The sequence below is a fragment of the Gymnoscopelus microlampas genome (assembly GCF_963454915.1).
Source record: "Gymnoscopelus microlampas genome assembly, chromosome: 9".
Classification (NCBI taxonomy): domain Eukaryota; kingdom Metazoa; phylum Chordata; class Actinopteri; order Myctophiformes; family Myctophidae; genus Gymnoscopelus; species Gymnoscopelus microlampas.
In genome coordinates, this window is record NC_139946.1 from 55,379,594 (window position 1) to 55,400,582 (window position 20,989).

At 40.9% G+C, this 20,989-nt stretch overlaps 1 protein-coding gene across 1 annotated transcript in view; it reads right to left on the reverse strand.

Moving 5' to 3' along the window:
• The window catches only part of thop1 (thimet oligopeptidase 1), a 28,882-nt gene extending 8,655 nt beyond the window's left edge, over nucleotides 1-20,227 (reverse strand). The window contains exons 1-10 of the mRNA XM_084067007.1: nucleotides 20,116-20,227; nucleotides 18,017-18,223; nucleotides 14,584-14,732; nucleotides 13,222-13,329; nucleotides 12,168-12,270; nucleotides 8,237-8,394; nucleotides 7,290-7,425; nucleotides 2,545-2,687; nucleotides 1,250-1,342; nucleotides 435-565 (exon numbers count right to left, since the gene is read on the reverse strand). Coding sequence (XP_083923133.1) covers nucleotides 435-565; nucleotides 1,250-1,342; nucleotides 2,545-2,687; nucleotides 7,290-7,425; nucleotides 8,237-8,394; nucleotides 12,168-12,270; nucleotides 13,222-13,329; nucleotides 14,584-14,732; nucleotides 18,017-18,223; nucleotides 20,116-20,128 — 1,241 coding nt within the window. The 5' untranslated portion in view covers nucleotides 20,129-20,227. The remainder of the gene's footprint in view (nucleotides 1-434; nucleotides 566-1,249; nucleotides 1,343-2,544; nucleotides 2,688-7,289; nucleotides 7,426-8,236; nucleotides 8,395-12,167; nucleotides 12,271-13,221; nucleotides 13,330-14,583; nucleotides 14,733-18,016; nucleotides 18,224-20,115) is intronic.
• Nucleotides 20,228-20,989: the final 762 nt, after the last annotated feature.

The following is a 20,989-nucleotide window of genomic DNA, read 5'->3' on the forward strand; positions in this document are numbered from 1 at the left end:
GAAACCCACCACTTCAGGAAACACTACCCTGACCCTTCGCCTACTTGTTGTCAAATTAGTTGTATATGAGCTCTTGTTTTATTGGATCTTGTTTATTCGGTACACATTTGTTTTAGCTCTTGCTCATTTGATCTTGCACTAATTGTCTCATGTGTTTAAGAACGTAGGTATCTGGGTGGGGGAGGGATTTTGAAGTTCAGGTTGTGTTTGTCTGAAATCAGGCGTGATGGACCGACAACTTTAATTCAAGTCGCTGTTCATGTCACAATCGTTTCCTAACAGTAGGCCAAAGTCTAAACATCTTTTTATAAACTTTAAAACAACCATTTCTCTTGTGGAGGATCAGGAAAATGATCCTCACAATGTGTATTTCTCTATACTCTCTACTATACAAGTACACACACACACACACACACACACACACACACACACACCTGGGGAACAGGTCGAGGTAGAACTGTCCCACACACACTCCAGAGGCTCGGTCGGTGACAGAGTAGAGAGTGACGTCGGGGTGCCACACGGGGGCGCCATCCACCAGGCTGAAGGACAGACCCAGCAGCTCCTGTAGTAATAAAGGGTGAAACAGTTAAAAGGAGGATTCCACTTCTAAACACTTCTGTGGGTCATCTTAACAACATACTCTGACAGTGTTTAAGTTGCTTGATTCAATATTTCAATTCATTTCATCGGACACGCCCCCCTTCCTATAGAAACCCATTGACACTTCAAACCCCATTGTAACCATGTTAGATTCATAGACCATTGGTTCTCAAAGTGGGGTCCAGGGACCCCCAGGGGTCCTTGGGGGGATACCAGGGGGTCCCTAGCTAAATTAGTTAATATAGCTTCACAATCATTTTAACCACTTTAACCTCTATACTTTGGCTATTCAAAAGTAGCGCACTCAGTGCCGCGCCACAAGCTTGTAGATTTGCTATTTTTGTAAAAGCGCATTTGTGCAAATCTTTGAATATACATGTATTTTTTAAGTGAACATTTGAAACTCAAATCTTTGCTTCTGGGGGGTCCCTGGAACAACATATTTTGAGATGGAGGTCCGTGGCCATATACATATCATGTTGGGGGTCCTTGACATGAACAAGTTTGAGAACCGCTGATATAAACAACACACGTCTCTGATTATGGTGATCCATATAACTATTAACTTAAAAACATTTTTTTTCTAAAAAGAAAAACACGGTTCTCAATTATTGAATGAATCAAAAAGGCAGCCGTCCTATTATACCTGATAGATGTCCAACAGACCCTTAGTCACCACCTCCATGGGGAAATACTCCTTTAACTGGTTCTGATCCACTGCATACTGAGTCTCCTCCACCTAGAGAGAGGAGAGGAGAGGAGAGGAGGGGAGTTATTGAAACTGCAGTGATGGAACTTGCACAACACATAAACAAAAATCACACCCTGTGTGAAGGTAGCGGCGCCTTTGATACATTTTGTCATCGATATGTGTTTATAATGTGTTTATAGCCATGTGTCACGTGAAGCTTGACCAATCACTTTGTTGACGCACCTGACCAATCAGAGCGTTGACGGGTCTGACCAATCAGAGCGTTGACGGGTCTGACCAATCACAGCGTTGACGGGTCGGACCAATCAGAGCGTTGACGGGTCTGACCAATCAGAGCGTTGACGGGTCGGACCAATCAAGAGCGTTGACGGTGAACACGGACAAAGTCAGGTATAGAGCAGGATCCGCTCTATACCTAAAAGTATGGAGCGGCTAGCGCCGCTAAAAAGCAGTGTTATGATCCAGTCTATGGATGTGATGTCAGAGTGTGTGGTCTAACCAACACAGACTCAGGACTCCTGAATCTCTGCACTCCACACTCTCCTGTCTAACATCAGAGTCTTGAGCTCTAGCTTTTACAGGGGGTCGGGGACCTCTAGGGCATTGGTTCTCAAAGTGGGCTCCGGGGACCCCCAGGGGTACTTGAGGGGGTTCCAGGGGGTCCCCAGCTAAATGATGGACAGGAACCAAATGGACCCTTATGGGTCTGTAACTCTGAGAGTGTACAAATGGAACCATTTGTACACTCTCAGAGTTACATTAACATTGATGATTTTACAATGTGAATTGGGGTCCCAGAGGTATAAAGGACATTAAATGGGGGTCCGTAGCCTAATTCATGTTAAACTGGGGGTCCTTGAAATTAAAATGGTTGAGAATCACTGCTAGAGAGCCATAAAAACCTTCTCTTATGGGGGTCCCTGGCTTATCTTTTCAAGTGGGGGTCCGCGGGGTAATACGTGTCAATTAGGGGGTCCTTGACATGAAAAAGTTTGAGAACCACTGCTCTAGGGGGTCCTCAAAGCTACTATAGGGGGGCGCATCTGCGGTACAGTATTAAGTGTGGCAGATAGAGTAGTGCTGCCTGTAGCTCTACAGTATTAAGTGTGGCAGGTAGAGTAGTGCTGCCTGTAGCTCTCTACAGTATTAAGTGTGACAGGTAGAGTAGTGCTGCCTGTAGCTCTACAGTATTATGTGTGACAGGTAGAGTAGTGCTGCCTGTATCTCACCTGGGTCATGAAGTAGCGCGTGTCCCAGGCGTGCAGCTCTCCATCAAAGGTCACGCTCCTCTTCTGACACTCCTTCTCCTTCAGCCTGAGGAGAACCTTCCTCTCCTCGTCTCCTAGAGGCTTCAGCTTACGAGACAGCTCCTCTGAGGAGAGAGGAGGAGAACAGTATAACCACCATTTCTCCTCTAGTCCTCCAGGACAGGAATACAGTTTATAAATATTCCATTACATTCTCTTTTACATTTCTGATATTCATTGGTATTTATTTGTCAATAACTTGTACAAGTAAAAGAACCAACAAGTACAAGCAGAGACATGCTGTCATGCTGTTGGGACTTCATGTGCAACATCCTAAACATAATACTATATTAAGTAGGAGAAGAGATACTCTAATAGAAACAACATCCTAAACATAATACTATATTAAGTAGGAGAAGAGATACTATATTAGAAACAACATCCTAAACATAATACTATATTAAGTAGGAGAAGAGATACTCTAATAGAAACATCCTAAACATAATACTATATTAAGTAGGAGAAGAGATACTATAATAGAAACAACATCCTAAACATAATACTATATTAAGTAGGAGAAGAGATACTATAATAGACACAACATCCTAAACATAATACTATATTAAGTAGGAGAAGAGATACTATAATAGAAACAACATCCTAAACATAATACTATATTAAGTAGGAGAAGAGATACTATAATAGAAACAACATCCTAAACATAATACTATATTAAGTAGGAGAAGAGATACTCTAATAGAAACATCCTAAACATAATACTATATTAAGTAGGAGAAGAGATACTATAATAGAAACAACATCCTAAACATAATACTATATTAAGTAGGAGAAGAGATACTATAATAGAAACAACATCCTAAACATAATACTATATTAAGTAGGAGAAGAGATACTATAATAGAAACAACATCCTAAACATAATACTATATTAAGTAGGAGCAGAGATACTCTAATAGAAACAACATCCTAAACATAATACTATATTAAGTAGGAGAAGAGATACTATAATAGAAACATCCTAAACATAATACTATATTAAGTAGGAGAAGAGATACTCTAATAGAAACAACATCCTAAACATAATACTACATTAAGTAGGAGAAGAGATACTATAATAGACACATCCTAAACATAATACTATATTAAGTAGGAGAAGAGATACTCTAATAGAAACATCCTAAACATAATACTATATTAAGTAGGAGAAGAGATACTCTAATAGAAACATCCTAAACATAATACTATATTAAGTAGGAGAAGAGATACTCTAATAGAAACATCCTAAACATAATACTATATTAAGTAGGAGAAGAGATACTCTAATAGAAACATCCTAAACATAATACTATATTAAGTAGGAGAAGAGATACTCTAATAGAAACATCCTAAACATAATACTATATTAAGTAGGAGAAGAGATACTCTAATAGAAACATCCTAAACATAATACTATATTAAGTAGGAGAAGAGATACTCTAATAGAAACAACATCCTAAACATAATACTATATTAAGTAGGAGAAGAGATACTCTAATAGAAACAACATCCTAAACATAATACTATATTAAGTAGGAGAAGAGATACTCTAATAGAAACAACATCCTAAACATAATACTATATTAAGTAGGAGAAGAGATACTCTAATAGAAACATCCTAAACATAATACTATATTAAGTAGGAGAAGAGATACTCTAATAGAAACATCCTAAACATAATACTATATTAAGTAGGAGAAGAGATACTATAATAGAAACAACATCCTAAACATAATACTATATTAAGTAGGAGAAGAGATACTATAATAGACACATCCTAAACATAATACTATATTAAGTAGGAGAAGAGATACTCTAATAGAAACATCCTAAACATAATACTATATTAAGTAGGAGAAGAGATACTATAATAGAAACAACATCCTAAACATAATACTATATTAAGTAGGAGAAGAGATACTCTAATAGAAACATCCTAAACATAATACTATATTAAGTAGGAGAAGAGATACTCTAATAGAAACATCCTAAACATAATACTATATTAAGTAGGAGAAGAGATACTATAATAGAAACAACATCCTAAACATAATACTATATTAAGTAGGAGAAGAGATACTATAATAGACACATCCTAAACATAATACTATATTAAGTAGGAGAAGAGATACTCTAATAGAAACATCCTAAACATAATACTATATTAAGTAGGAGAAGAGATACTCTAATAGAAACAACATCCTAAACATAATACTATATTAAGTAGGAGAAGAGATACTATAATAGAAACATCCTAAACATAATACTATATTAAGTAGGAGAAGAGATACTATAATAGAAACAACATCCTAAACATAATACTATATTAAGTAGGAGAAGAGATACTATAATAGAAACAAATATAAGATCTTGTATTTTACACTATCTTATGCAGCAGTTCCAGAAGTGTGCATTTGATACACATAATCTAATCTGTGCAGCGTCACTAAAGCTGCTTCATCTTCAGAACCATGACAGACACAGAACCATGACAGACACAGAACCATGACAGACACAGAACCATGACAGACACAGAACCATGACAGACACAGAACCATGACAGACACAGAACCATGACAGACACAGAGACACAGACACAGAGAGAGAGACACACACACACACACACAGACACAGAGAGAGAGACAGACAGACACAGAGACAGACACAGACACAGAGACAGACAGACACAGAGAGAGACACACAGAGACAGACACAGACAGAGAGAGACATAGAGAGACACACAGACACAGAGAGAGACACAGACACAGAGAGAGACACAGACACAGAGAGAGAGAGACAGACACAGAGACAGACAGAGACACAGACACAGAGAGACACACAGAGACAGAGAGAGAGAGAGACACAGACACAGAGAGAGACACACAGAGACAGAGACAGACAGACACAGACACAGACAGAGACACACAGAGACAGAGAGAGAGAGACACAGACACAGAGAGAGAGACACAGACACAGAGAGACACACAGAGACAGAGAGAGAGAGAGAGACACAGAGAGAGACACAGACACAGAGAGAGACACACAGAGACAGAGAGAGAGACACACAGAGACAGAGAGAGAGAGAGAGACAGACACAGACAGAGACACACAGAGACAGAGAGAGAGAGACACAGACACAGAGAGAGAGACACAGACACAGAGAGACACACAGAGACAGAGAGAGAGAGAGAGACACAGAGAGAGACACAGACACAGAGAGAGACACACAGAGACAGAGAGAGAGAGAGACAGACACACAGAGACAGAGAGAGAGACACAGAGACAGAAAGAGACACAGAGACAGAGAGAGAGACACAGACACAGAGAGAGACACACAGAGACAGAGAGAGAGACACAGACACAGAGACAGACACACAGAGACAGAGAGAGAGACACAGACACAGAGAGAGACACACAGACACAGAGAGAGACACACAGAGACAGAGAGAGAGAGACAGACAGACAGACACGGAGAGAGACACACAGAGACAGAGAGAGAGACACAGACACAGAGAGAGACACAGACACAGAGAGAGACACACAGAGACAGAGAGAGAGACACAGACAGACAGACACGGAGAGAGACACACAGAGAGACAGAGAGAGACACACAGAGACAGAGAGAGAGAGAGACAGACACAGACACGGAGAGAGACACACAGAGAGACAGAGAGAGACACACAGAGACAGAGAGAGAGAGAGACAGACACAGACACGGAGAGAGACACACAGAGAGACACACAGAGAGAGAGACACACACACACACACACACACACACACACACACACACACACACACACACACACACACACACACACACACACACACACACACACACACACACACACACACACACACACACACAGTGAGAGACAGACAGAGAGATAGCAGATCTGCTATTTTCACAATGTTTGACTCTTTCTTATATTATTTGAACATTTGGCCATAGTGTTTGACCAGTTTTTATAGTATAGTTTGTTGATTACGTTTGATACAGTAATGGTCTTTTACATTCAATTTCTATTTATTTATGTATTAAAAGGTCCTTAAAGTGTCACTTTACTGTCAAAAATCATGTGACGACCCCCTGGGAGTCCCGACCCACATGTTGAGAACCACTGTGTTGTACTACTTAGACTGAGGTCCAACAGTGGAGCAGTCACTCACCAAGGACACCTTCTTTATGTGTAGTACTCATGGATTAAAGCAACATTAAATCTCACGACTGAAAATGTCCTAATGTGCGATTTGTGAAACAGTGTGAAAGGATCCCACACTAGCGCCGATTCCTAAACAATGAATACAATATGTAAAATTAGGATGCTTTATAGTAATATTGTTCCTGCTGTTCTACATACTGCCAACCATGTGAAGAAATCACAATTCAGGCTTCAACCTTTGCTTTTATATGAAATATCCGAGACGAATAAGATATTATGGAAGATTCTTCGGAACATATTGCTATAGTTTGACCACTTCAAATGCTCTAATCTTAAAATAACCGAAAATAGCCTTTCTACAAGCGACGCATTGAGAGCTTGTAGATCGGCTATTTTTTGCTGCGCAACATGCTTCCATAAGAGACATGCTGGCTTCCATGGAATCCAAATGACTGAAATCAGTCTTGGTGACTGAGAACTTTAATCCATGAGTACTAGAGGATCACTCACCCAGGAACATGGAGACCTTCTTCCCAGACTTGGCCATGTTCATCTCCAGGACAAAGTCAGCGTGTGTGGAGAAGCCCAGCAGAGAGCTCTTCTGAGCACGGAGCTCCACCAGCTCCTTCAGGATGCAAGAGTTCTCCTGGAGAACACAAGAGGAACATCTGAAACATGTATACCAACATGAAACACGTTCTCCTGGAGAACACAGAGGAACCAGGAGAGAACATCTGAAACATGTATACCAACATGAAACACGTTCTCCTGGAGAACACAAGAGGAACCAGGAGAGAACATCTGAAACATGTATACCAACATAAAACATGTTCTCCTGGAGAACACAAGAGGAACCAGGAGAGAACATCTGAAACATGTATAACCAACATAAAACACGTTCTCCTGGAGAACACAGAAGTCACATGGTTTGATAAAGCTGACTTGCCTCGCCGCTCTCTGGCTTTACTCGATGATGGGCCACATTACATATCCATTCTACTGTATGTCACACAAAAGTAGCAAAAATAGCAGATCTAAAAGCTCAAAACGCGCCGCAGTGCGACGCGTTTTGAGCTTTTAGATCTGCATTTTTTTAATTGGAATTCAGATTTTTTTTTTTTAAGTTTTTGAATTTGAATCTTGAAAAGTAACATTTTTATTTAATTTCAAATGCATTTAGTTATACTTATTATTATACTTATGTTAACTTCATGAACTTAAATACAAATACATTGGACTGAATGTTAATACTAGTCATTACGCTACTAATATAGACTGAAGTAATTAAAGCGGGTCATGTTTACATGTTTGATATGATCATAACAGCTGGAATCAATAATAGTGTGTGTGTGTGTGTGTGTGTGTGTGTGTGTGTGTGTGTGTGTGTGTGTGTGTGTGTGTGTGTGTGTGTGTGTGTGTGTGTGTGTGTGTGTGTGTGTGTGCGCGCGTGTCCTCACCTCTTTACAGCGAGAGTTGAAGGCTTGCTCCAGTTTCTTGCGTGTTTCGGGGACGAAGCATTTCTTCATGGTGGGGAAATAGTGAGGATACTTCAGCGTGATCTTCAGCTTGTCCCCTTCTGCTTCCAGAGAGCTCAGGAAGTCCTCTGGAAGACCTCCTGAGAACAACAACAACAACAACATGTACATTAACTCCTACACATTGTTACATTTGACTTTTTTTATGCCATCCGTCCAGTCAGGCAGGGACGTGCACAGATAGACTCTTGGTGGTGCTAGAGCACCTGCCCTTTGCCCTCTTGACCAGAAGTGCCCTTTTGAAAAAAAGGGCACTTCAGGGGTCTTCAACAGGGGTCTTCAACAGGGGGTCCGGGAGCCCTAGGGGGTCCTCAGAGTTACTACAGGGGGTCCGCCAAATCTTTATGTGATATGATTTTTCTTTTTACCATAACCACTCGAAACCTAGCATCCCTTTTCTGAGGAGAACTTTAGCCAAAAATAGCCGATCTACAAGCCCACAACGCCTCGCGCTGCGAGGCGTTGTGGGCTTGTAGATCTGCTATTTTTGGCAAAGAGGTATAGGTGTAGAGGGAAAAAAGAGCGGACCAAGTAAACAAAAAAAAGTATAATTTACTTGAGCACCTGCCCCTCAAAATGTCTGTGCACGCCACTGCGGTCAGGTGGGTTAGGGGTTATGGTTTAGGCCAGGGACCCCTTAGCTTGAGGGAGATATGAAGCAGGGACCCCCACTACATGTTGCATACAATTGTGTTGCAGATTAAACTGTGTCATAGATGTCATGGATAGTGTCATAGACCCGTTTGACAGCACTATCAGTGTTGTGTCAATTCATGTTTTTTGTTAACATGTATTTTCAGATCTTTAACTCATCCGCGTCCGAACTCATTTACTGCCAAAAACGACTAACACATTTTTCCCCATAGGCCCAGACTGCCAAGAACGACTAAAACGATATATATATTTTTTTTTTCTCTCTCACACAGAACCCAAGATATCGTGATCCGAAGATTTGCGGCTCCATTCACTCATTAGTGATGCGCGGGTTGACCCGCGGCGTGGGTGGGTCGAGTCAGAATTTCGGAGGCAATTATGCGGGCTGCGGGTGAGCGGGTCAGCCGCTCTCACACGTAAAAAAAACAAAATAAATCACATGCTCTTGTTTTGTCTGTATTCCTAATAAGAATAAGAATAATAAGAATAAAACAGTTTGAATACACTTGGGGATTATTTTCTAACCATGATTTTACAGAATTAAAAATAAATCGCGGGTCGTGGGGCGGGTTGAGCCATAGATTTATATATGGGTTCGCGGGGCGGGTTGAGGCGGGTTGGGTTCCGTTGCGGGGCGGGGCGGGTCATGAAAAAACCCGACCTGCGCATCACTACACTTCATGGTTAACTTATTACTTAAAAAGGCTGTATCTCGGCTCCTGTGTACTTTTTTTTTTACTATGTATTTTTGGTCATTTTCAAAGGCAGACATCAAATGCCAACGAGGTCGCGATGACCTCGTTGACATTTGTGAAACCACACAGTGAAACCCTCAGTGATTAGCAACCATCAGGGGATCGATCATACTGGAGATACATATTCTGTGACTACTAGAAAACGGTAAAAAAATCGCTGGCAGTGGGCAAACACGTCCAGAAATAAGTCTGGCAGTGAGAGAGTTAAAAGGATTTAGAAAAATACATCTCGTTTCTTTTCTTCTTGGCGAGAACAAAGCTATATATATATATATATAACAGCCAATAACTAAAGAACAGAGGGTCTATATATATATATATATATAACAGCCAATAACTAAAGAACAGAGGGTCTATATATATATATATATATAACAGCCAATAACTAAAGAACAGAGGGTCTATATATATATATATATATAACAGCCAATAACTAAAGAACAGAGGGTCTATATATATATATATATAACAGCCAATAACTAAAGAACAGAGGGTCTATATATATATATATATAACAGCCAATAACTAAAGAACAGAGGGTCTATATATATATATATATAACAGCCAATAACTAAAGAACAGAGGGTCTATATATATATATATATAACAGCCAATAACTAAAGAACAGAGGGTCTATATATATATATATATAACAGCCAATAACTAAAGAACAGAGGGTCTATATATATATATATATAACAGCCAATAACTAAAGAACAGAGGGTCTATATATATATATATATAACAGCCAATAACTAAAGAACAGAGGGTCTATATATATATATATATAACAGCCAATAACTAAAGAACAGAGGGTCTATATATATATATATATAACAGCCAATAACTAAAGAACAGAGGGTCGCATTGACACACTTTTTTTCACAGATGGAAGCAGAGACACTCCTCCGTCTTTTGCTCTTTTTTTCCCTCTACACCATGGGTTTTCAACTGGTGGTCCGTGGACCGCTGGTGGTCCGTGAAAGTATTGCATGTGGTCCCTGACCATGCATTTAGATTAGGTGAAAGTGAAGATTTGTATTTTATTGTATGGACCACTTGTTGAGAAACAGTGCAGTAAGTATAATGACGCCTCAATGTTATCAGTTACTGGGAAGTCTGAACTTCCACAGAAATGGGAGTTAGAATCTCAAGGGAAACGGAAAACTGTCACCATTATTAGGAAATGTGCTCATAATCAGGGGTGCACATAACTGGTGCGCAGGTGCGCATGCGCACCCTAAATAAATAATGCGCATCACATCAGACGACGCAAGGCGCTTTTGCGCACCAACAGCTGGGACAGGAATTTCCAAGCTTTTATTTTTTAGCAAAAATAAAAAATAAAAGCCTGGAGATCGAGGCTAGGAATTTACTTCCTGAAGCCACACTCACACACTCTCGCTAAAGCACGCGTCGGCCCCATGTACAGCCATTAGGCGCAGGGGAAGGGGACGCATGCTGCACGTGCTTGTGTGATTGTTGCTTTGCGTCGCCTCGCATCGCTTTGCTGCGTGCACGCAGCCAGCAGCGGCTGTTAGAGGCACTCTTCACCATAACGGTGCAAAATATGCCGTGAACGTCCAAATCTGGCGGATAAAAGCAGTGCAGCACAGGACACCAACCTTGTCTCCTAACGGCGTGTGAGAAAAAAGAAACGGCGAAAATCGCGGAATTTGGAAGCAGAGCGTCTGTCCAGGGCTTCAGTGCGGCTGCAGAGTTCATGTGCAGGGCTGGGCTGAAGCAGTGCTGCATCCCCCCCCCCCCCCCCCCCCCGTTGACAAAACTGTCCGGTGCGCGCCGTGCTGCCCCCCCCCCCCCCCCCCCTTGACAAAACGGGACCACTTATTTGGTGCGCACCAACTCACATCTCCAGGTGCTCTTCTGAGTACTAGACCTAAAAAGTTATGTGCACCCCTGCTCATAATCAATCGCATGTGTCTGCTCGCTCATACATAAGTTGCCGTTAAGGACTTGATTTAATTCACCTCGAATTAACAAATTAAATTAGGCCCTTAACAGTCATTATTTAATTTCAAGCTTTTCCCCCCACACCACACCCATATTGCCCCTCCCAACACAACAGTGGTCCCTAGGTTGATTCTTAGTCGGGGTGGTGGTCCCTGGTTCATAATCAGTTGAAAACCCCTGCTCTACACCAATACCGCCGAAAATGGACGATCTACAAGCATCACAACGCATCGCGGCACAATGCGTTGTGAGCTTGTAGATCGGCTATTTTTTGGCAAATGGTCCAACCCAGAATGGAGATGCCAGTGTTCAAGTGGAGTAAAAAATATATATATAATTAATAAATCCTTTCATGAAGATTTGAGTGGACCCCCTGCAGACCCCCAGTAGTAACTCTGCGGACCCCCCCCAGTGGTCCCAGACCCCCTGTTGTTGAAGACCCCTGGTGGTGGTTTATGGTCAGTGTTCCTCACCCAGCTCGTCTCTGCTGAAGGTCAGACTGGTGGTGTCTTCATTCAGATGTTTGTTGAAGTCGATGCACAGATTACTCAACTTCTTCTTGATGCTCTTGATCTCCTGACAGAGAAGATTAGAAGATGTTTACATCAACCTGAACACAGACACTGTTAACACATTGATACCTGGAACGCATCTGTGTCACTTTAGATGTCTTTGGCTACAAAAAAAAAGTGAAAAAATATTTTGTATATTTTTTTCAAAAAACTGTTAGGATTTAGATTTTTTTTTAAAGAATCGCCTCAGGTCTTACACTGTTTACATCAACCTGAACAGATCTAAGAAAAACAGACAATTAAAGGGACAACACCATGAATTTGAACTTTTCCTTCTTTTATGTGTGTTTTTGGTCTCCAGGACCTCTCTTCTATCCCCCAAAATACCCCAGTTTGAACACTCAGGCTTTCACAACACAATCTGGGGTTTTATGTAAATTGGTCTCAAAACAGGCCAAACTGATTTGGCCCCGAAAGTGACGTCACTAGCGGTACAATCCCTCCTGTTTTTCAGTTCCAACTTCCTTTTCTTTTTTTTTCTTTATTACTTTTTCCACACAGAACCAGGACATAACATGCATACAAACTGGCTCAAAGCGCCACGTGCAAATCAGGACAATGTGGTATTGCAGGTGAAAGTGCTTTATAAGCCAGAGAGAAGTTAGTTGGAATGAGTATATCTGAGGCTTGATTTAGGCTCAAACCTTTTGAAAAACGTTTGAGGGACATAAACAATATGATATTAAATATGAAATATATTTTTTTAAATGCATGGTGTAGATCCTTTAAAGCACAATTTAACACTGCTAGACGTTGCGGTCAGATATCTGTGAGATATGGTGATCTGTTGACATTATGGAACCCAAACGGATTCCAATCCTTCGCTAAATATCAATGTCAATATCCGTGTGTGGAGAAATGAAGACATGAGCTGGACTTATGCAGACAACAGACGCATTGGTTGTATTTATCCATCCTATGAAGACAGAATAATTGACGTCATGTCATGTCTTACGTCTTGCTTGTCTTTGTGGAGATGCAGGCCGTTCCTCCGTCCCAGCTTGACCAGCCTCTCCATGTACCTGTTGGCCTCCGTGGACAGACTGTCTGCCGCCACCTTAGACTGAGACACAACACACGGACAACAACGTCAATGTACAATGTAAAAATCACACCCAGTGTGAAGTGGGCGGTGTGGTCACAGTGGTCATCACAGTGATGGAAGTGATGCACTTAAAAAAAAAACATAACAGTGTTTTTTTTAAAGGGAAAAATGTATTATTATGGATATATAAAAGAGATTACACACATTTATCGATAGACCAAGTGTAGCGAGATATGGAATGTTAAAGTAATTAAACCCCTCTTTTTCTTTTTTCTTCTTAAAAATTGCTAAATACAACACAATACAAGTACTTAGTATCCATACAATAGATTATTTGCATTGCTAAACGATACGATACAAAGTCAAACCATACGATTGATGCAGTTACTGTATCGTTACACCCCTAATATACAGTACACACATATATTCCAAAGTGTAGTGTAGCTTATTTGGGCGTGCCTCATTTTAAACCAGTGGTTCCCACATTTTTTCACGTCAAGTTCCCCCAGTTTAATATGTATTTGTCCACAGATCGTCATCAGAAAATATGTTGTGCCAGGGACCCCCATACAAGATCTGTGTTGTTAAAATGTTTCAAAAACAAATCTACAAGCTGACAACGTGTCACGATGTGTGTGACGCGTTGTGAGCTTGCAGATCGGCTATTTTCAAATAGCCGATGTAAAGTGGCTAAACAAGGGGTCTTCAACGTTTTCAGGCCAGGGACCCCCTAGCTGAGAGAGATGAAGCAGGGACCCCCTAGCTGAGAGAGAGAGATGAATTAGGGACCCCCCCTCTATATAACTTTTTTTTTAAACAATTAAGTCTGCTCTTTTTTTCCCTCTACACCTATATACCTCTTTGCCAAAAATAGCCGATCTACAAGCTCACAACGCCTCGCAGCGCGAGGCGTTGTGAGCTTGTAGATCGGCTATTTTTGCCTCAAGTTCTCCTCAGAAAAGGGATATTAGGGTTCAAAGTGCTTAAGGTAAAACACTAATAATCATAACACAAAGATTTGGCGGACCCCCTGTAGTAACCCCCTAGGGGTCCCGGACCCCCTGTTGAAGACCACTGGGCTAAACTGTTTTCTTAGACCTGGCCGCTCGTTTCTCTGGCAAAATCTGGCAACGCACTTGATTAGCTGCAGTACACCTGCAGCCCACTAGGGGGGGGGGGGGGGAGTGGACGGATATTGAAATGAAGCGGCAGAAAGAAAGGGGCGATGGTGGAGAAGGGCCCAGAATAAGGTGAATATGAGTTATTTATTACCTCCAGAGCTACGATCCTCTGGTAGACGTCCTCTCTCATGCTCATCTCCACGTCAAACTCCGACAGCTTCTTGTCTGCGTCGGTGGAGGCGGTACGGACCTCCTTACTGGAGGACACGTGCTGGGGGAAGTCCAGCATGTTCCTCTGGACTGCAGACACACACACACACACAGGTTTTTTATTACTATACTTATGAGGACATCAACACTTTAGGACAGCCATTTTATGAATGCCATTTAAAAATACATACATTTTGCCATTTTTAACCGTAAGCCTAAAGCCGGAAAACAGCAGATCTTTAGTCCCATTAAGAACCTCTCACTCCGCTGTACAGCTCTGGAGCTGTATAGCGGAGTGCGAGGTTCTTAAAGGGTAAGACCACTTTGGTAGAGGTTTGGGTTGTGTAGTTACCTTGCCATGATGTAACTCCAAAGGTGAGCAAGATATCAAAAATAATCGCTATTTTTGCTGTTTTACTATTTGAAAATCTGGATCCGGATCCGCCGATCCAGTCCGGGTTTTCTACTTATTAAAAATGGCAAAATCAACAGGAAGTTGACATTTTTATTAAAAAAACAAAACAGTACTGGGTTTGGTGATGTTCTATATTGTCTGAATCAACTTTGTTTGTGTTTGTTTATGTGCTAAAAGAGTGACTTTGAGAGCTGTTTTACCCTACAATGTAAGTCAATGAGAAGCATATTTTGAATTATCATTTTCTAATCAATGGAGCAATTATTTTTTATTTATTGCCCACCTTTGGAGTTACATCATGGCAAGGTAAATACACAACCCAAACCTCTACCAAAGTGGTCTTGCCCTTTAAAGGGACTAGATTATCTTATTTCTTTTCACCGCGGGTCACGGGGCGGGGCGAGTCGTTGATTTATATATGGTTTTGCGCGGCGGGTTGAGCGGGTTCGGTTCCGTGGCGGGGCGGGTTATGAAAAAACCTGACCCGCACATCACTATCACATGGTGTTTGTGTGAGATGAGCCCCTTAGTCTGGCAGGACGAGATTTCGCCCGTGATCAGCTTGTAAACACTACGGCGGCCCATTTAGGACAAATATACTGTGGCGAGTTTTCTGTCATTGTGAACGTCAGATATGAACAAATATATATATATATAAAATGGCGATCGACCGTCCACTCTGGTTTTTAGCTGCGGTGGACTCGGGATGGAGTTATGATTCTTCTCTACTGTACCACTCCATATAATAATATCATATAAAAAGGTAAGAAAAAAGTAGTCGGGAATTCTCCTTTAATTAGAAAAACAAAGTGTGAATGTAGGTACTGTTGTACCCCCCCCCCCCCCCTCCCCCCCACACACACACACACACACACGGCTGTACCACCACCACCACCAGTGACAGAGGCTGCAAACAGAAGTGTGACAAAAACACCTTTGTTCTCATTCGTTCTGTTCTTTCAGTAAAATGCTGATGAGACGTGAAGCTTCACACAGAACCTGATTCCTGCCAACTCAGACGTTCTGCATTGTCAGCAGAGAGATACAACATGCTAGATACACAGATATATGAGACACAACACAACATCTAGATACACAGATATATGAGACACAACATCTAGATACACAGATATATGAGACAACACAACATCTAGATACACAGATATATGAGACACAACATCTAGATACACAGATACATGAGACAACACAACATCTAGATACACACAGATATATGAGACAACACAACATCTAGATACACACAGATATATGAGACAACACAACATCTAGATACACACAGATATATGAGACAACACAACATCTAGATACACAGATATATGAGACACAACACAACATCTAGATACACAGATATATGAGACACAACACAACATCTAGATACACAGATATATGAGACACAACACAACATCTAGATACACAGATATATGAGACACAACACAACATCCAACCCCAGTCACAAAAAAAACAAAAAATAATGACTAATTTATGCTTTACAGTCGGGGGTTTTCAACTGATTTTGACCCAGGGACCCCCATCCTGACTAGGAGCAACCTGGGGACCACTACTATTGTGTGTGGTGGGTCCATCATAGACCCACCCCAACACAATAGTGGTGGGGGGTTCATGCACCACAGGGAGCTGGAGAAAAAAGTAAATAATATATATATATATATATATTGTTTTATGCATGGCCATGACCTGCAGTAACAATAGAGTACAACCTTGAACGGGTATATTTACATGTGTGATGCGGTCACTTTAGCACTTTAGTCTGCTTTCTAGAGATGCGCGGATGGCCTCTCACGTCACCCGAATCCACATGTACAACTTAATTATCCGCCCGTTATCCAACCGCAATATAAACCAACCGTTTTTCCCGTATGTCAAAATATTATTATTTTCTGGTAGGCCTATTCCCCGTTAGTTTTAGTATTAGTTGTGCGATGCGATCACAAAATGCATTGATTTAGCCTATGGAATGTCGGCGCGTCTTTTTTTCTTTTTTTTTAAACCCGTGCTGCGCTGAACATACAGAGCGCACTGCTCTGCTGCGATGAACAGTGCGGCATCCAACATACAGGCATCCAACACACATGCGGCATCCAACGCACCGGTTTAAAAAAAAGACGCACCGAGCCACGGACATTCCATAGGCTAAATCAATGCATTTTGTGATCGCATCGCACAGAGGCTGCATGCTCTACACACTCACACAGACACACACACGCAGAGATTTAGCTATTTTATGGATAGATATATTAGATGTCATTAATTTATTTACCGCAATATTTCACCCGCGGTTTATCCGATATTAATTCATAATTATATTCGATTGACCCGAATCCACCCAAACAGCGGTTAACTGCGGCACCCGCGGCGAAAACCACGATCCGCGCATCTCTACTGCTTTCTGTGTCAGCTCAAGTTATGGCCACAGCATGGAGAACATGTATGTAATAATAATCACTGCATGTATAATCTTATCCTACATGTATGTAATCACTGCCTGGGAGGAATAACAACACATCTGGGCTATATATATATATATATATATATATATATATATATATAAGAAGCATTTCATCTGAATAAGGACTCGTTTGGTTCTAGTACGATCACACCACTAGCGCCTGATCTCTGAAAATAATCTTCTATCAGTTACATATTACACACACACACCATGAAGGCTTGAATTCACAGAGATCTGTTTTGGTCCCATTCCTGAGACAATCATTTGATGACCGTGGAGTCTCCGGTATGAGACTCTATGGCGTTGGTTCTCAAAGTGGGGTACGGGGACCTGTAGTAACTCTGAGGACCCCCTAGGGGTCCCGGACCCCCTGTTGTAGACCCCTGTACAAGCTGATAGCGCGGCACCGAGTGCCGTATTGATGTGCAGTATTGATACTTTTACTTTAAGTGAAAACATAGTACTTCTACTCACCGGTGTAATCCACCTCCACGTCAGCCAGGGCCTTCAGGGTGTTCTCGTAGGAGACGCTGTCCAGCTCCAGAGCCCCCACGCCGTCGTACACCTCCTTGGTCTTGGAGATCAGCTCGTCCGACATCTGTTGGATCTGCTCGGGGCTCAGGTCCCAGCGGAGCCGGTTCTCACTGCACACCCCGCCCGGGCTGCCCAACACCACCTCTCCTGAAATAACAGTAATATTAACATTAACTCTCTGAGTGCCAAGAACGTAGCCTGGTAAACCCTCCCTCCGGAAATCTCATCCATTCCATTTGATTCCAGGAGTGAGTCTGGCCTGATCGCCCATTGTGGGAGTTTCTAGCGGAATTGCCAACTAACCGAGCCTATCAGCATCGTCGCTCATCGTTCTGTGATTGACAGCGACAGTTGGCCAATCAGGTGGCGAGTACGAGTGAGCCCGAATGGGACCGAGTGCAGCCGACAAAAATGGCCAGTTACACTTTTTACTTTCGTTTTTAAACGCTCTTTTTTGAGGCACGGAATTTACTTTTAAGATATCGTTTGGATAGAATTGAGTTGTTTAACTTCATATATGTGGTCAATTAATCATGACAGAGCCTATTTAAAAATAAAAAATTAGAGAACCAGCAGGGGCGGGCAGTGCCACGCATTTATCCCAATAAGGCAACCTATTTTGGGCATGGCCGTCTCAAAAGTCCCGTTGCGTCACATTATTTTATAATATTATAATATGATATATGGCACTTTTTTATGATGAAAATATATGGGGGGGAAGCTAACAAAAAACTAACTTCTGTTTTTGCATTATTATTTTTTCAATAGCAGATCTACAAGCTCATCGCGGGGCACCGAGTGCCCCTTTAATATCCCTTTAAACTGGAACACTGTCAAATCTAAGCTGATAAAATGGTTCTCTTTCCTGATTGGAGGAAATTGGCATCCCACCTGTAAATGTACTTGCATGTGGGGGGGGGAAACAAGTCTATAGCAATTCAGAAATAGCAGATCTACAAGCTCAGCTATTTTTGACAAATGTCAGTAGTTTTACGAGTATATTTTGACACCAATACTTTTTTTTTGTGCTTTTACTCAAATAACATTTCGAATGCATGACATTTACTAGTTGAGTAAAACAGGAGTATTTCTACTTTGTGATATTATATATAATAAAAGTCTGGTATTCACAATTTACTTGAGTAAAAGTGCAAAAGTATTTGCATTAAAATATACTTAATTGCTGAAAGTAATAGTGCAAACGCTGCAGAATGTCCCATTTCACAAGTTTCCAAATGTATAAAACTGCTTTGAAAATAGCAGATCTACAAGCTCACAACGCGCTGCATCACGACGCATTGTGAGCTTGTAGATCTGCTATTTTCAAGTGGCTGAAATGTAAATAGGGCTGAAGTGTGTTGTAATAATAAACAAAATCTACAAAGTAACTAGTAACTACAGTTTTCCAATAATTGTAGTGGAGTAAAAGTACAACATTTGCCTCTGAGATGAAGTAAAAGTACTGAAAATTGGAAATACTCCAGTAAAGTAATAGTAACCCTCTAAATTGTACTTAAGTGCAGTATTTGAGTACAGTGCAATACAGGTACAAAGTCACCTCGACGCATTGTGAGCTTGTAGATCTGCTATTTTCAAATTATTTTTCCATAATGAGTAATATCACTTTTGATACTTTAAGTAGATTTTTATAGCAATAATGTTGTACTTTTACTCAACTTGAATATTGATTTCTACATAACAGTATTGATATTTTAAGTAAAAAAAAAAAAGATATATATATATTTTTTTTAAATGTAGTACTTCTTCCACCACTGAGTAAAAGTATACCTATTTTTTATTTACCTAAGTACAGTATGAGTACATGTACTTAAGTTACTTTACACCACCGCTACTTTTTACTTGAGTAAAAAAAACAAATCAAAGTATTGTAGTTTGATGTCATTCATTGAAAGAAGGAGATGCTAGCTGCTGTTAGCCTGTTAGCATCATCTCATCCTATAGCATGTAGAACAGCCGTGTTAAAGTTAAAGGTTCATTAAAGAGGCTTAATTAATGGATAAAACTCTTCATTAACTCACCTGTGGGTCCCATCGTTAAGGATAAGCCGTTTAATTTAATTAAAGAACTACAAACAGCTCGTGAGCTTCAGATGAGTCTCTGTACAGTTACACAGCACAGCACGTTGACGTGATGACGTTAGAGACCGTTACACAGCACAACAGCACGTTGACGTGATGACGTCAGAGACAGGCGACGACGACGACTGTTCAGGGATGAAGTTGCTAAGGATTAGTAGGTGACGTCATAAATGTGTCGTCGTCGTCGTCGTCGTCGTGTGGAGGTGGTGGTGTGATGACACAGCGACGCCTGGTGGTGGTGGTGGGGAAAAAAAGTGTTCTGACACCTCAGTACCTGTGGTGGAATGTAACAGGGTACATGTACTCAACTACTGTACTTATAAGTACAATTTTGAGGTATTTTTTTTTACCTTACTGGAGTATTTCCAGTTTTCAATACTTTTACTTCTACTCCACTACATCTCAGAGGCAAATATTGTACTTTTAAACTCCACTACCATTATTAGAACATTTTAGTTACTAATTACTTTGTAGATTTTGATTATTATTACTAAACAGACATTAACCACTTCAGCCCTATATATATATTTTGGCCATTTGAAAATATAGCCGATCTACAATTTTCAGTAGATCTTGTAGATCTATTTTCCAATGATTTGTATACATTTGAAAACTTGTGAAATGGCACATTTTGCATAACGAGTACTTTGACTTTTGTACTTAAAGTATATTTTGATACCAATACTTTTGTTCTTTTACTCATGTACGTTTGGATTATCAGACTTTTTTTTGTAACAAGTCCTTGAGGGGGTTCCAGGGGGTCCCCAGCTAAATGAGTTAAAGGTAGGTAAGTGATTTTTTTTTGGTTAAAACA